Here is a 13,960-nt window from a genome sequence, read left to right as displayed (position 1 = left end):
GAATTGCTCAGAACTATTGCTCAAGACTATACCTTACTTGCTTTCTTAAACATGTAATGTGCATAAACCTATAAAGATAGATGTGGGTAATGAGATATGCCCCTCTTGGTTTCTTTTTCAGCCTTCAAAAGGATTTCCTCCCAACTTCCTAGAGTTAGCTATTAAGATTTCCTGATGATTTTGTAATCCATTTTCCTGGATGGATTAAAGTCTGTTATAGAAAAGCTGTCACCATTGTTAATGTTATCCCACACATTACAGGAATACCATATATGGTACCCATTTCACAGAAAAGATACACGGGAAATCTCAGAGTTTTACTAGATTAAACATGATGATACAGACTTTACTATTACTAGAGTGCAGAAGGAGTTAGAAAAAAGAAACATAATCCTAAAAATATTAAGCTAGTACAAAAATTTTTTTTAAGATTTTTATTTGAGAGGGGGAGAGAGAGAGAGACAGAGAGAGAGTGCACACATACATGAGCAGGGAGAGGGAGAAGCAGATTCTCCGCTGAGCAGGGTTTCCGACGTGGGGCTCGATCCCGGGACCCTGGGATCATGATCTGAGCTGAAGGCAGAGGCTTAACTGACTGAGCCGTCCAGGCGTCCCAAGCTAGTATGAATCTTAAGTGAACCAAAACCCTTCCTAGTGCCCAAAATAAGCATAAGAATAACTCCCAATGGATAAATTGGTGTGATCCCCTATGAAATTGTCATAAAGAGACCCACAAGACAATTTTCATCCACCTTGACTGGCCCAAATGATTTCCAAGTGCATGTTTCTAATATTGTGAGCAACTCAAAGCCTATATGAGTCGTCTGAAGTTTTATCATTTACAGGTGTGTGAAGCATTCCCAGACGCTTCAACCAACTCAGCATCGACTACTTCTCTGTGACTGGGTCTTGATTAAGGTCCTCCCAAGAAAGACTTCATTGGATCCACGCTCAAGAGGACTCTACTAGGTTTTCCTGACCCCTTACATCACTGTAAAGTGCCAAGGCCTTAAGACTTGGGTACGTGTATTACAACGGCGAGTGCCAGCGCCCACAAAAGACCCATTGGACCTGTCAGCTCCTTTGTTTCACCAAGCAGACATAATAACTTACCAGCAAAGCAGAGTAAGCCACGTGCCTCTGCATGACACCACCAGCTGATAACACACAAGAAAAATAACCAATTTAGACTAGAGCCCTATCTTTTCTTGAGAAGCTGGGATTTGAAGGAGCTATTCTGAGATCTGTGCTGCTAGTGAGTGACTGATAACATTATAGACTGGATCGGTCCCTGAGTTCAGAGACTGAGTTGCAATTGAGTGAAAAATAGACAACGACATCTTGAAGAATTGCACGGAGGTGCAAGCCAAATTTAACTCTGGTCGCCAAGTATTGTTGGTTGGACTGAGAAATTGCTAAACCAGACCTGTAATAGGACTGGTTATTTGGGTATCTCTCTTTGTCATTGTTGCCTTTTACTGTTACATTGCTTTCTGTGTTATCTCTCTAAGCCCAGATGTTCTCAGATAATTCACATTGCCCGGACTGTGGACAACAGTGGTTCCCTAGTTTAGAACTAGGCCATTGGTTGTACCAAACTGAACTTGTTGAAAATGAGTGTTACCAAGTATTCTTAGACCGTATTAACAGAGCGGATTATTGCCCTGAGTGTTACCCTGATAATCCTGCTAATAGAAGCCTTGTTCTTCCCTGGTCTTTCCCACTTGAGTGGGCGCCCCAAAATCTTACTAGATGGACCTTTGAAAAAGCTTGCCACCCGTTTCTTCTGGGTCCTCCACTGGTTAGAAAAAGGATACACGACTCTAGAGTAGCTGGCTTTAACCCTGCATTGCAGTTAATCTTGACCAGAACAGACAAAACCTTGAACAAAAAACTTGGCCAAAACAAGTAACTTCTTAAACAGTCAAAATTATGGAGACTCTAGAGTTTGTACTAGTAGCTCAAGGAAGACTGGGAAAATGAATCCTTTCTAAATCTGATCTGGACTGTCACTGCCTTGGGGAATTGCTTAAATTGTTGGATCTGCTCCCATCGGCTACACATACTTTGTTCAGCATGAATTTAATCAGTATTCCAGTCAGACTGTTCATCTAGAACCAGTCTAATCTACGTTCCCTATGTTTTGGAATTAGCTTACCCGTCCTAAGAAGCTCCACAGCCTTATTACGGATGTATGACAGGATAGTCCTGGAGGAGAGGCCCTGTACTCTGTGTACCATAATGATACTTTTAGTGATAACTTTTGTGGGAAAGCATCTTTGTAGCTGGATTATAGATTATTCCAGTAAAACAGCTAGATAGTTTAGTAAGAAACTGCATTGTTCTCCATTCCACCTCTTACACGTTAACCAGTGGTAATATCTACACAGGATACACACAAACATGCAGAAATGCCACTATCTTTACTTGACTCTACATAGCAAAGACTGTCCTGTTTTTGTGGTGACTGAATTTCGAATGTCCTCCTCTGGAAATGGAAAAGTACTTATACTATGAGATACGTGACAAAAGGAGTTACCAAGCTTGACTCCATAGACACTATGCAGAAGCATCTTTCTGAGAACTAACAGTGTCTTGCTGGACATTGACCACATTCTGGCCTTCACCTGTTGATGAGAATCATGGAACTAGAGTAAAGGAGAAACTTAGAAAAATCTGCTGAAAACATCTCAGAGGCCATTGCACAATTTTTAAATTCCACTTAAGATACTAGATAATCCAGTGCTTGTGTAGCAGCTGAACAATGTTCCTAAGGTCCCAGGCTCTTTCTGTTCTTCCCCACTGGGATCCTTATCGTGGTGGCTTTTTGTCCTCATAGTTGTTTCTTCAGTGAGTATAGTGTGGCTGTTACTGTTCCAGATATTTCATTCCCAATCAAAGGCTGGAAATACGAAGCAAAAGCTTTTTCCTTTCAAGTCTGTGTCTTTTATTTGGGAAAAAAGTCTTTCTCAAAAGTCCCTCACAGATTTCTTCTTACATCTCCTTAGAAGGTACTGGTTCACAAGCCTGGGAAGCCCAGCAAAGGGGAAGGGGGTTAGCAGTGCCTGGGTAGGGCCCATTGGCTCCCTAATAAAATCATGGCTCTTTTAGGAAGGGAGAAGGGAGGAATGAATAGCTGTTGGTATACAACAAATCATGCCTGCCACACGTTGTGAAACCTAAAGTTATTTGTTCGTCTGTATAAAGGATGTACCCCAGAGATCTACCCTGTGTCTGCCTTATGTCTGTCACAATGGAAGTTCTCTCCTGTTACATTGCTGAATAAACTGTGTGGACTGCTAAATTGAGTGAAGACTAGTTAGTTAATCATTGACCCTTGGTTAAGAACTCCCTTTACTGTCCTAAAGCTCTTTCTGCAAAGTGAAAATTTACTTAGAGCTATTGCTTTTGATCACTATTATTGGTCCCTAAATTTTTTCAAACACATACTGACAAACACTCTACATACATGCAATTTTAAGTATCAGCAAAATGTTTTAACCAAAGATTGTTTTAACCAGTTTCTCCTTTAAATAGTTAAGAAAAAGTAAATGGATTTGTACTGTTGATTTCCAAATCAGTACCTGGATGAGCTTGTCGGAACATGCACATTTCTTGATCTTAGAAAAATTTTGATTCCTTAGGTTGCTCACAGGCCCCGGGAATCTGCATTTCTAAGTAGTGGTGCAGGAGATTCTTAACGCAGGTGCTCTGTGGATACTTTGAGAAGTACAATAGCAGCACCTCCATGGTGTTTAATTACCTGGCTTCAAAGGATGGGAACTGAGTAGTCATAATACCGCAAGGTAGTGATAGTTATTTACTTTGCTAGTGCCATATGAAGAGGTTTCATGTCAGACTGCAGGTAGGTCACTATGGATATTTCAGATTATAACTCAGTCACATTTTTCTCATTAAAAAAATCAGGACTGTTGTAGTTCTGTGTGGTGTCATTATACACTTTGTGAGTATATGGGCAGGAGAAAGGAATCAAAAATATTAACATTAAGAATACTTTGCCTTCAAACATGGTTATATTATCACATACCTGTTATATGGTCAGCTCTCAGAAATAACATGTGGCAGAGTTCATAAAATTGAGCAAAGAAGAAAATTTAGAGAACTTTGTAGCTCTTCAGCTTAAGTCTTCTTAATAAGATTTTACTTGGTTTAAATATTCTAGAATGCTCCAATTCATAATTATGAATAGTGAATTATAAAGTATAAATATATTCCTAAAATTTAAGTCTCACAACAAATGATCTGGAGGGTTATCCCCTACTTTAGATTGTGTGAGCCATATTAATCATCTTTATACTGTGGCAGAGTTGATACTATTATATATATTGGTGGCCATTTTTAAAATGATTGTTAAAACTACTTCCAGTTATTTTATGGCAGACCTGGGAGTAGAAGGTTAAGAGACACATGCTGGGGTAGCCTGGGAAGGAAATAATCTGCTAAAGAGGAGGCTCTCCTGGGTTGGGGGTGACTGAGTTATGATTCATCTCTAAGTGATAGGAGGAGAAACAAGCCCAGGCAAGCAGGCAGGCATAAAAGAATTCCATGGAATCCAAAGAGTATGTGGCAATCAGCATGATACACTTACCTGTAAGAGTGAGATGAGCCATACCCCTTCTGTTTCTTCAGTCTTCCCTGACAGCCCTGGATTCTCCATGGAATCCTGAGAACACAGCTTGAAAACTGCTTAGTATACAGGAAAAATAATGGCATTGCAGCCAGCTGACCTGTGTTTGTCTTCAAATTCTGGTACTATTAGATGACTTTGGGCATTTTAACCTCTCTCTATCCAGTTTCTTTATCTGTCACAAAGGTAGTGCAGTAATAACCTATCTCATCCTGTGTGGGGTTTGAATGTGATAATATATGCCAATCATATGGCACATATTAAGTCTTTAGGACTAGAAAAGGTACAGGAGAACGAGGCAGAAGTTAGAACTAGGAATAAGAGTTTTAGTTTTAGGGGATTAAAGCCAATTGTTAGAGCTTGATGCTGAATTATCGAAAACTTAAGTCCCTTCCAATGAAGGACCAGATTAATCTTGGTACTGAGGTTGAGTCTGTAGTTGAGTTGAGTCAAATGGTCTTAGGTGTAAAGATTAAGAAATCTACAGGGATGCATGACCCCAAGCAGATCCTTGTCACATTTTTTAGGCCCATTTACAGTCATAATGGTGGTAGGTGTAATTGCTGTGTGATTTACTATCTCACCTGAGACTTTCCACAACACCAAAATAAGCAGTTTGAGAAAAGTTGAAGGTTAGGTTATGTGTAGATTCAACCAGGTCATATGTGCTAGAGTCACAATTGAAAACTACATACAGGTCGCTTTGTAGTATGTTTACTATAGGTGGTTTTTTTGTTTGTTTTTTGTTTTTGTTTTTTTTAGTGTCATGGTTAAAAGCTTGGGTCCCACGGTCAGATTGAGTTCCAATCCCGACTCTGCCTTTACTAGTTGTGTGTTTTTGAGTAAGGTTCTTAATCTCTTGTGTATGTCAGTTTCCTTGTCTGTAAAATAGTAAGAATATTAATGGTTCAGACATAAGACGATTGTGAAGATTAAATGAGTTAATACATAAAGTGCTTTGGATGCTGCTTGGCATAAACAAGGCAATAAATGTTACCTATTATTTTTGTTGTGTATGTTTTGTATGTTGTCTCTATAGCAGACTTATAAATTGCTTGAGGGCCAGGATACCTGCTTTTTATCCCTAGAGTCTAAATTGACACCATTCACTAAAATAAAAGTGTTTAAAAATAGAAAAAAGATATATGTACTTACTGGGCTCTGACTGCCATACATTTGTCATGATGGCATTTATATCTAAATTACCATCTTGGATTGACTTGATTCTGTTTTGTCCTTAGCTGCTAAACTTCTGATTCCCTCCCTCTCTCTCTCTCTCTTTTTTTAAAATTCACCACTTAGGGGTGCGTGGGTGGCTCAGTTGGTTCAGCGTCTGACTCTTCGTTTGGCTCAGGTCACGATCTCAGAATCGTGAGATCGAGCCCAACGTTGGGATTCTCTCTCTCCCTCCCCTGCTTATGCTCACTCATGCTCACTCTTGCTCTCCCTCTTTCTAAAATAAATAAATAAATAAAATCCTTAAAAAAAATGATCACTTAGTGTTGCAGATTCCAGTGCTTCCTGGTACTTGCCCCTTCTCTCTTCCCCAGGTCTCCTCTGGGTCTCCGTCTCCTCCCTCCCTCCTACCTGGTCCCCATGGTGAGACCAGAGGTTTTCAGGATGAGCAGAGGTTGGGTGAAGTCCTGCTGTTCTCCCAGCCCTGATTTTGTTCTCAGGGACAGCTTTTTCGTGTCCTGTCTCCTCCCAGCTGGTTGTGACAAAATGCATGGGAGGCTGTGGTTGGAGTGTGCCCCTGTAACAGAAATGCATTGCTTGTGAGCTCAAAGAGTTAGCATTGCAGGCCCTTGCCTTTTGATTCTTACTTTCCCTCACAGAGGCTGATACCTTTTATTACTCATTTTAGAAAGTATTAACTACATCAAACATATAGAAAAGTCCAGAGAATAACATTCACCAGGTACCCAGATCTAAAATATATTAACGTTTTGCTACATTTGCCTCAGTTTTTTTTTTTTTAAGATACTTGACAGAGTTGGAACCCATTCTTGTCCTCATCCTCTTCCTGTCCTTCCATCAGCAGAAGCAAGCACCAAATGGAAGTTGATGTGTATCCTTTCTGCTCATGTGTTTGATTTTTTTATTTTACATGTATTTAAACAATGGTACAGAGCAATAAAAGAGAATTGACTGCTTCCGAAATGTTATTACTCAGTAACGTATCAGTAACATTTGTACATAAAGATGTAATATGCACCAATTTGTAGAGTTTCCCTTATGACACTTCATTTTGTATGTTGGGAGTCTGCTAAACTTGGTTGTATTGCTGCCGTGCAAAGGTCTGGCAGCGTACCAATCAGCGAACACATACCAAGTTGTCAAAGCATTACCATTGGTACAGTGAGATGGAACAGAAAGGATGCATCTTAAAAGAGCACGAGGTAATCACATTGGCAGAGGAAGTAGGCAAATTTGTGTCCCTCTTTAGAAAAGTCCCAGGATGTGGAGATGAAGGAAGGCATCCCTCAGAGTACCATCTGTTGCATTCTCATATACTGTTAAAGTAAAATGACACAAGTTTTGCTGCAGGGTCCTAGGGAAGTGCAAATAGCTGCCAGTAGTGATGAGGCTGTGTTTTACTTGAAGTGGCAAAATGAATCTTAACCTCCATAAATGGGGCACTGAAAACCAACATTTCACAATTAAACTTGTAAGGGGTTTGCTGAAAGTAAATATCTTTAGTGCCATATGAAGCACATGGGTCTTCATCAGTTCCTTTGTGCAAAAGATACCATCAAAGGGATCTTTTTTTGGACATGATTATGGAACGGTTTTTCCTACAGTTGCAAAACGTCTCCAGCGTTCCCATTTTCCATCAGGATGAGGCTCTGCCTCACTTCCATTAATCAGTCCAGAGGTTCCTAATGCACACATTTCCTCGTATGGATTGGACACTGCTCAAAAGGTTGACCTGCTTTGGGAATAGTGGCCTCAAGATCTCTCAGCTGCCCCACCATGTGACTTCTTGTGAGGATGTGTCAAGAACCTCCGTGTTTATACCACTTCTTCCCTGTAGCCTTGAGGGAATACCATTTCAGCTATGAACAGTGATATGTTACAAAGGGCCTGAATGAAATGGGCTGCAGGAATGTGTGCCTCCTGACAAGAAAGGTATATACTGAGCATTTAATAGAGAAAGATCTGTGATGGTTTCTTTTGTTTTAATTGCCATATCTAATATTACATTGTAAGAATATACCACAGTTTTTTAAAATCCACTTCCTTATTAACGGACATATAGGTGGTTTTCTCATTTGTTCCTCATTTTAAGCAATGCTGCCACGAACATCGGTGAGCACTTGAGGGAAAGTTTCTCTAAGGCATATATCTAAAAGTGCAATTGACTATTTGTAGAACATGCACATCTTAACTTTACCATATATTGCCATATTGCTCTCCAAAGTTGTAGTAACAGTTTACCTCATTGCCAGTAGGATTTAAGAACTCTGTATATCCAAATCCTCACCAACACCTGGTATTGCCCGACTTGTAAATTTTTGCCAATAGATGGTTGTAAAACACCGTTGTATGTCATCATTAATTTGTCTTGCGTTTCCTTGGCCACTCTTCTTTTTGATTCATAAGAACGTTAGGTTTCCTTTTGTTTTAACAATTTGTTAAAACTGTTCAACTCTTTTGCCCACTTATTTTTTCATAGCATTATCTGTCTTTTAGGAGTCTTTATGTATTCTGGATATTAATCCCCTGCTGATTATACGTGTTGCTGATATTTTTCTAGTCAGTGAATTTATGTTTTAACTTTGATTTTGATGATTTGTATAGAAATTAATATTTAAAATGTGATCAAATTTGTCAAATTTTCCCTTTATGGTTTGTGTATTTTATATCTTGTTTAAGAAAACCTTGAGATTATAAAGATATTCAATATTTTCTTCTAAAAATTCAAAATTTTTCTCTTTACACTCAGGTCTTTAATCTGGAATTGATTTTTGTGTCGGGTGACAGGTTGAAATCTAATTTTTTTTTCCCATTTAAATTGTCACTTGTTCTCAAACTACTCATTAATCCATTCTTTCCCTCTTGTCGCTTACCCAGTTTCCTTTACGTATGTGTGCGTGTATTTCCTTCTCTCTCTTCTGTATATTCTCTTTGTTCTTGTACCATTGCCCTATCGTTTTTATTTACTGTAAGTTTATAATAAGTCTTGATATATCTGGCAAAGATAGGCCCCCCCCTCAGAATTATCTTTTTATTTTTCTTTCAGAATTATCTTAACTCTTTTTAATCATTTACTGCTCTGTGTGAATTTGAGAGTCAGCTGTCCATTCTCTAAGAAACATACAACAATCCAAAAATTATCTTGCAATTTTTGTTTCAATTTACAATGAATCTATAGATTGATTTGGAAAGAATTGGCATCAGTGGTTTAGAGTCTTACTGTCTCTGCACATGATGTATTTCTCTACTTAGGTCTTTTTTATGTCCTTCAATAAAGTTTTATGCTTTTCTTCCTATGTATTTTTTTTAATACAGCTTTATTGAGTTGTAATTTACATACCATAAAATTCATCCCACTCTAAAGTTCTTGCATATCTGTTGTTAGATTTATTACCAGGTATCTTTTAGTTTTTATTACGAGATTCCTTATAGTTATTATGAATAGCATCTTTGCTTTCTAAAATTTTTGTCACTGGTGCATAAGAAAGTTCTACCCGTTGTTTTCTTGGTTTGGGCTAGCAGGAAATAAGTGTTTTAAGAAATCTGAAAAAGACTGGGGACTTTTTATTTTCTATCATGAACTAGGATAGGAGAGAAACCCTCATTGCAACATATGGTGGTAATGAAAAGGAGAGTTGGAAGCCCAGTCCCAGGAGATTGAAGAAGATAAAAGGGTGACCAGGAAGGAACTCTTCAAATCTGAGACATGTTCCTGAATGTTTACACCAGCAGAAAGGAGGCCTGTCTCTTAACTCCTCCCTTCCCTTCACATTTATAATTGGCACCACTCTTTACATTCATAGATTTATTCATATTCTTTTTTTTTAAGATTTTATTTATTTATTTGAGAGAGAAAATGAGATAGAGCATGAGAGGGGGGAGGGTGAGAGGGAGAAGCAGGCTTCCTGCTGAGCAGGGAGCCCAATGGGGACTCCAGGATCATGACCTGAGCCGAAGGCAGTCGCTTAACCAACTGAGCCACCCAGGCGCCCCATATTCTTTTTAATTAAAATAGGGAGTTCTGCTTTACACTAGGCATTATGCCAGGCATTTGGGATTAAAATTTTTAACTTGTAAAATTGAATTTTACAAAAGAGTGCTGTGAAAAAGACATAAAGTTAACTGGCTAGCCTCTCAACTAGGCCATCAAAAATGTAACCCTTTCCAAACCTCTTTCACATATACTTTTGTATTTAATCCTCATAGCACTTCTTAATCATTTTTACAGATAAGGAAAGTTAAGTAAAATTAGCTATTATTGTTCCTGACAAAAAATGGGATTTAACTATAAAATGATAGAATATTTTATTATGAATTGCCTCTGATTTTGATTCCTTTTGTATATAGTTCATAATAATTTATACATCAGTCTTCTTTGAGCACCACATGGAAAGGCATTGAAGAGATCTAAAAAGAATACTGTGAGAGAATCACTAAGAAGGCAGTGACAAAATTCCAGATGTGTATTTCCTACTCCTGATACCAAGGCAGCTACCTTAGTTTGTAGGGTACTCTCTGTGCATTGTTAGTAATGATAAGTGAAAGCTGCTGAGAGATTTATATGGGACAGAAATTGGAGACATAAAGGAAATATGCAGTGATTAACTGAGCAGTGACTTAAATTTCTACTCTAAGAATCACTTTTTATTCCATTTTCAAAGAGATTCTCTTTAAGATTCTGGTCATTCAGCTTTTTCCATCCTTTCAACACACTGGAATGTATTAAGAGATTATGGCATCCATGCAAGGTTAATAATCTGAAGCTTTTTTCTATTTGTAGTCAAGGATTTGAAGATCCTCACCAACGCCAGAAAACATTTCTCCTTCACTAGAAAAGTTTCAAAGGGGAACTATTACTCAAACTAAACAGATTGAATAAATAAAGCTGAAATTGGCATTTCTTCCATGTATGAATAAAAAGTCATTTAATTTTTTTCATTTTATTTTAGTCACTGTATAAATGCCTTGTTTCCTGGGTCCACGGGAAGCATGAGTCTGTTGGGACTTGGGATAAGAAGAAAACAAGACATCTTCACAAGAAAAACCAGACACTAACAGAAAGTATCCCAAAGTCTGAAGAGCTAGAACACAAACATGGCCGACAGAGGACTTAGGGATCCTGCAGAGGGTAAGACTAGTCTGTAGAGCACTGGTTTGTCCAGGTTTGTGCTGTAGGAGTCTAGATCTATGCCAAGAGAAGATCTGAGATGATGGAAACCTGAAGTTTGGAAGTAAAAAAGAAGTTAGCTTAATTGATTAGTTTGTTATGATTATTCTTATTCTTTTGTATTTACTGAAGTCCACCATAATATCAGACCCGAATTATAAGGAAGATTAATGTTTTAGAGACTCCAGGAGTAGAAACCTGTAGTATTGGAAAAATACATGCACCTTAGGGAAAACAGACCAATTTTTAGAGCTATATTTTTAAAAATCAAGAAAACTGATGTGCCATCTACTTTCAATTATAGGGAAAGATGAAATTTAAATTCTTGCTTGTATATATATATAGGAGATACAAAATAGGCAAAATATGAAGCAGATATTTCAGAAGAGGGCATATTTACCTAAACCTTTTATTGAGGATATTTTAAAATATATAAAAGTAGAGCGCTATAATGAATTTGCACGTACTCAACATTTAATTCCTTTTTTTTTAAGTTTTTATTTAAATTCCAGTTAGTTAAAATACAATGTAATATTAATTTCAGACATACAATATAGTGATTTCAACATCTAACTTTCAATTATAACCTAAATAATGCTGATCTTTTTTTTTTTTAAGATTTTATTTATTTATTTGTCTGAGAGGGAGCCTGCACGCAAGCATAAGCAGGGGGATTGGCAGGCAGAGGGAAAAGCAGGCTCCCTGCCAAACAAGGAGCCCGATTTGGAACTCGATCCCAGGACCCTGGGATCATGACCTGAGCCGAAGGCAGATGCCTAACTGACTGAGCCACCCAGGCATCCCTATAATGCTGATCTTGTTGCCTGCCTTGGAATATTTAAATGCAAATCCAAGGCATTTTATAATTTTGTTTGTACATACTTTGCATCTCTTAAAGATAGATTTAAAAAAAAAAGTAACCAAAATAGTATGTCACACCTGAAAAATATATTAATAGTTGTTCTTTAATAATATCATAACATATTTAATCAGTATGTACATTTCCCCACTTTGTCTCAAATCTTTTTTTTCTCCCTAATCTTTTTTTTTTTTTTCCACAGTTGGGGTTTTGGTTTTTTGTGTTTTTTTTTTCTTTATAGTGGGCTACTCACTGCATTTGATTGATATATCTTTTAGGTTGCTTTCTTTTTAAGCTTTATTATACAAAATGTCAGACATACGTAAGAGTAGAGAAGGAGATGAGATGAATCCCATGTACCCATCAAATGGCTTCATCTGCTGTCAATATATTATTTCATCTATAGTCTTGCTGCTTTCACCCGTATTCTTGAATTGAGGCAAATTCTAGATACCATGTAATTTTAGCCATAAAGACGTGATTCTTATCTCTAAAAAGGATGCTTTAAAAAATTACCACAATATATTGTACTTAAAAGATGAACAGTGTAATTCCTTAGTATTAGCAAATATCTGGCATTCAGATTATCTGATTATCTCATAAATATTTCTTCAACAATTTGTTCAACACTAGATCTGAACAGTGTGGTCACATACTGCGTTTGGCCGATATATTTCTTCTCTTTAAGTTTCTATTAATAGGTCACCCCTCCTTTTGTTTTCTTCTTGCCATTTATTTTTATTTCTTGCTGTTATTAAAGAAACAAAGTCTCTTGTCCCTGTGAATTTCTCACATTTTGGGTTTTACCGATTATATGTCTGAGACATGATTTAATATATTCCTCTATCTGTGTTTTTCATGGAAACTGGTAATTAACTCTAGAATCTTGGTCAGATACCAGTTCATTTGTTTGGCAAGAATACTTCATGGGTGGTATAGTGTACTTCCCATTGCACTGAATTGGGAGGTTAATGATGTGTGGTTTTCCCTCTTTTCTGTGATGTTAAGATTGATCAGTTGGTTCAGCAGTTCTGTCAGTCTGGTTCACTCATTATAAAATTTCTCATCAGCTTTTTGCATACTGGTTTTAGTTGCTGTTGATGATTATTGCGTAGATGCATTATTTCACTAGGGAAGAGGATGTATTTAATACAACCAAAAATTGGTTCTGTCATTCAGAATAGTTTTACATTAGTATTACTAGATTTATTAACACATAATAAGTTTGTCTTAATCACCTTTAGTGGAAATCAAGAGAAATAATGTTTAGGAAGAGTGCCTTGTAAACCATCAAATCTATATACATTAAATAATAATACTTATTAATCAGGGACCTTGTTAAACTACAAAAAAATGGAGAATTTTTTTCAAGAAAAATTATAAATTTTTATCTCAATAGCCTCTCAAAAGGATTTGGAAAATGACCCATCAGTAAGTTCTCAGGCACAGGAGACCTCAGTCCCAGCAAGTACCACTGAAGAAGCTCAGACCCCAGACCCCACCTCTGGTCTTAACAAAGTCCACCAAGAGGTAGAAACAAGAGTTCCAGGAAGTGCAGACACAGACGATCAATCAGATGGGACAGATTATGGGAACTATCCGAAGGACAAAACAGAACAGGAGAACAACCAGAGTTTTCAGGAAGAACAGAACCCACCAGAACCCACCTGTTCTCCAAGTGGCAGGGTAGGAAGAGAAGAGGCACTCTTAAGGAGCGGCTCTGCAGCCCTGCCTGAGGAAGTGAGCAGCGGACCTGGAGTTTCACCCGAGCCACCTGCCACAGACTCTCAGGATGCCCAGAGCCCTGAGCATCCCCCCGCAGTGCTGGAGAGCCAGGATACCGTGAGGAGGCGACTGCTGGCACCAGGTGAGGGAGCCCGCTGGACTTCTGCTTTGTATTGCTCTTTACTGAGGACACAGCATAGGTCAGGGTCCTTCTTTTTAGAGAAGTTCTCTTCATAGGATCAAGGCCTTTCAGCCTTGCTCAAGGTCACTTAAAGAGATATGACTGAGCTGAGATTAGAGTGAGGTTTCTCATCTCCTTGCCTAGCTCATTACACTACTTAAGTAGCTTCCAGCATACAAACTG

The 13,960-nt window shown here is 38.0% G+C and overlaps 2 protein-coding genes across 4 annotated transcripts in view; both read left to right on the top strand.

Moving 5' to 3' along the window:
- The window catches only part of LOC116624818 (torsin-1A-interacting protein 2-like), a 45,705-nt gene that overhangs the window by 17,936 nt on the left and 13,809 nt on the right, over positions 1–13,960 (top strand). For 2 of the 3 annotated variants that reach the window (XM_032393017.1, XM_032393016.1), the window contains exons 2-3: positions 10,795–10,973; positions 13,271–13,738. In XM_032393017.1, the coding sequence (XP_032248908.1) occupies positions 10,940–10,973; positions 13,271–13,738 (502 nt within the window). In that variant the 5' untranslated portion in view covers positions 10,795–10,939. Of the gene's footprint in view, positions 1–845; positions 1,021–10,794; positions 10,974–13,270; positions 13,739–13,960 lie in introns of all 3 variants that reach the window. The other variant, XM_032393015.1, reaches the window with a different exon arrangement.
- Positions 1,019–3,304, top strand: LOC116624821 (torsin-1A-interacting protein 2). Its single transcript, XM_032393019.1, has one exon. It carries the CDS (start codon positions 1,517–1,519, stop codon positions 1,910–1,912), a length of 396 nt encoding a protein of 131 aa, XP_032248910.1. The 5' UTR covers positions 1,019–1,516; the 3' UTR covers positions 1,913–3,304.

This window comes from Phoca vitulina, unplaced genomic scaffold (assembly GCF_004348235.1).
Source record: "Phoca vitulina isolate PV1807 unplaced genomic scaffold, GSC_HSeal_1.0 scaffold71, whole genome shotgun sequence".
NCBI lineage: Eukaryota > Metazoa > Chordata > Mammalia > Carnivora > Phocidae > Phoca > Phoca vitulina.
Note: the sequence above shows the minus strand (reverse complement) of the source record. Positions and strands in the feature narration are given on the sequence as shown.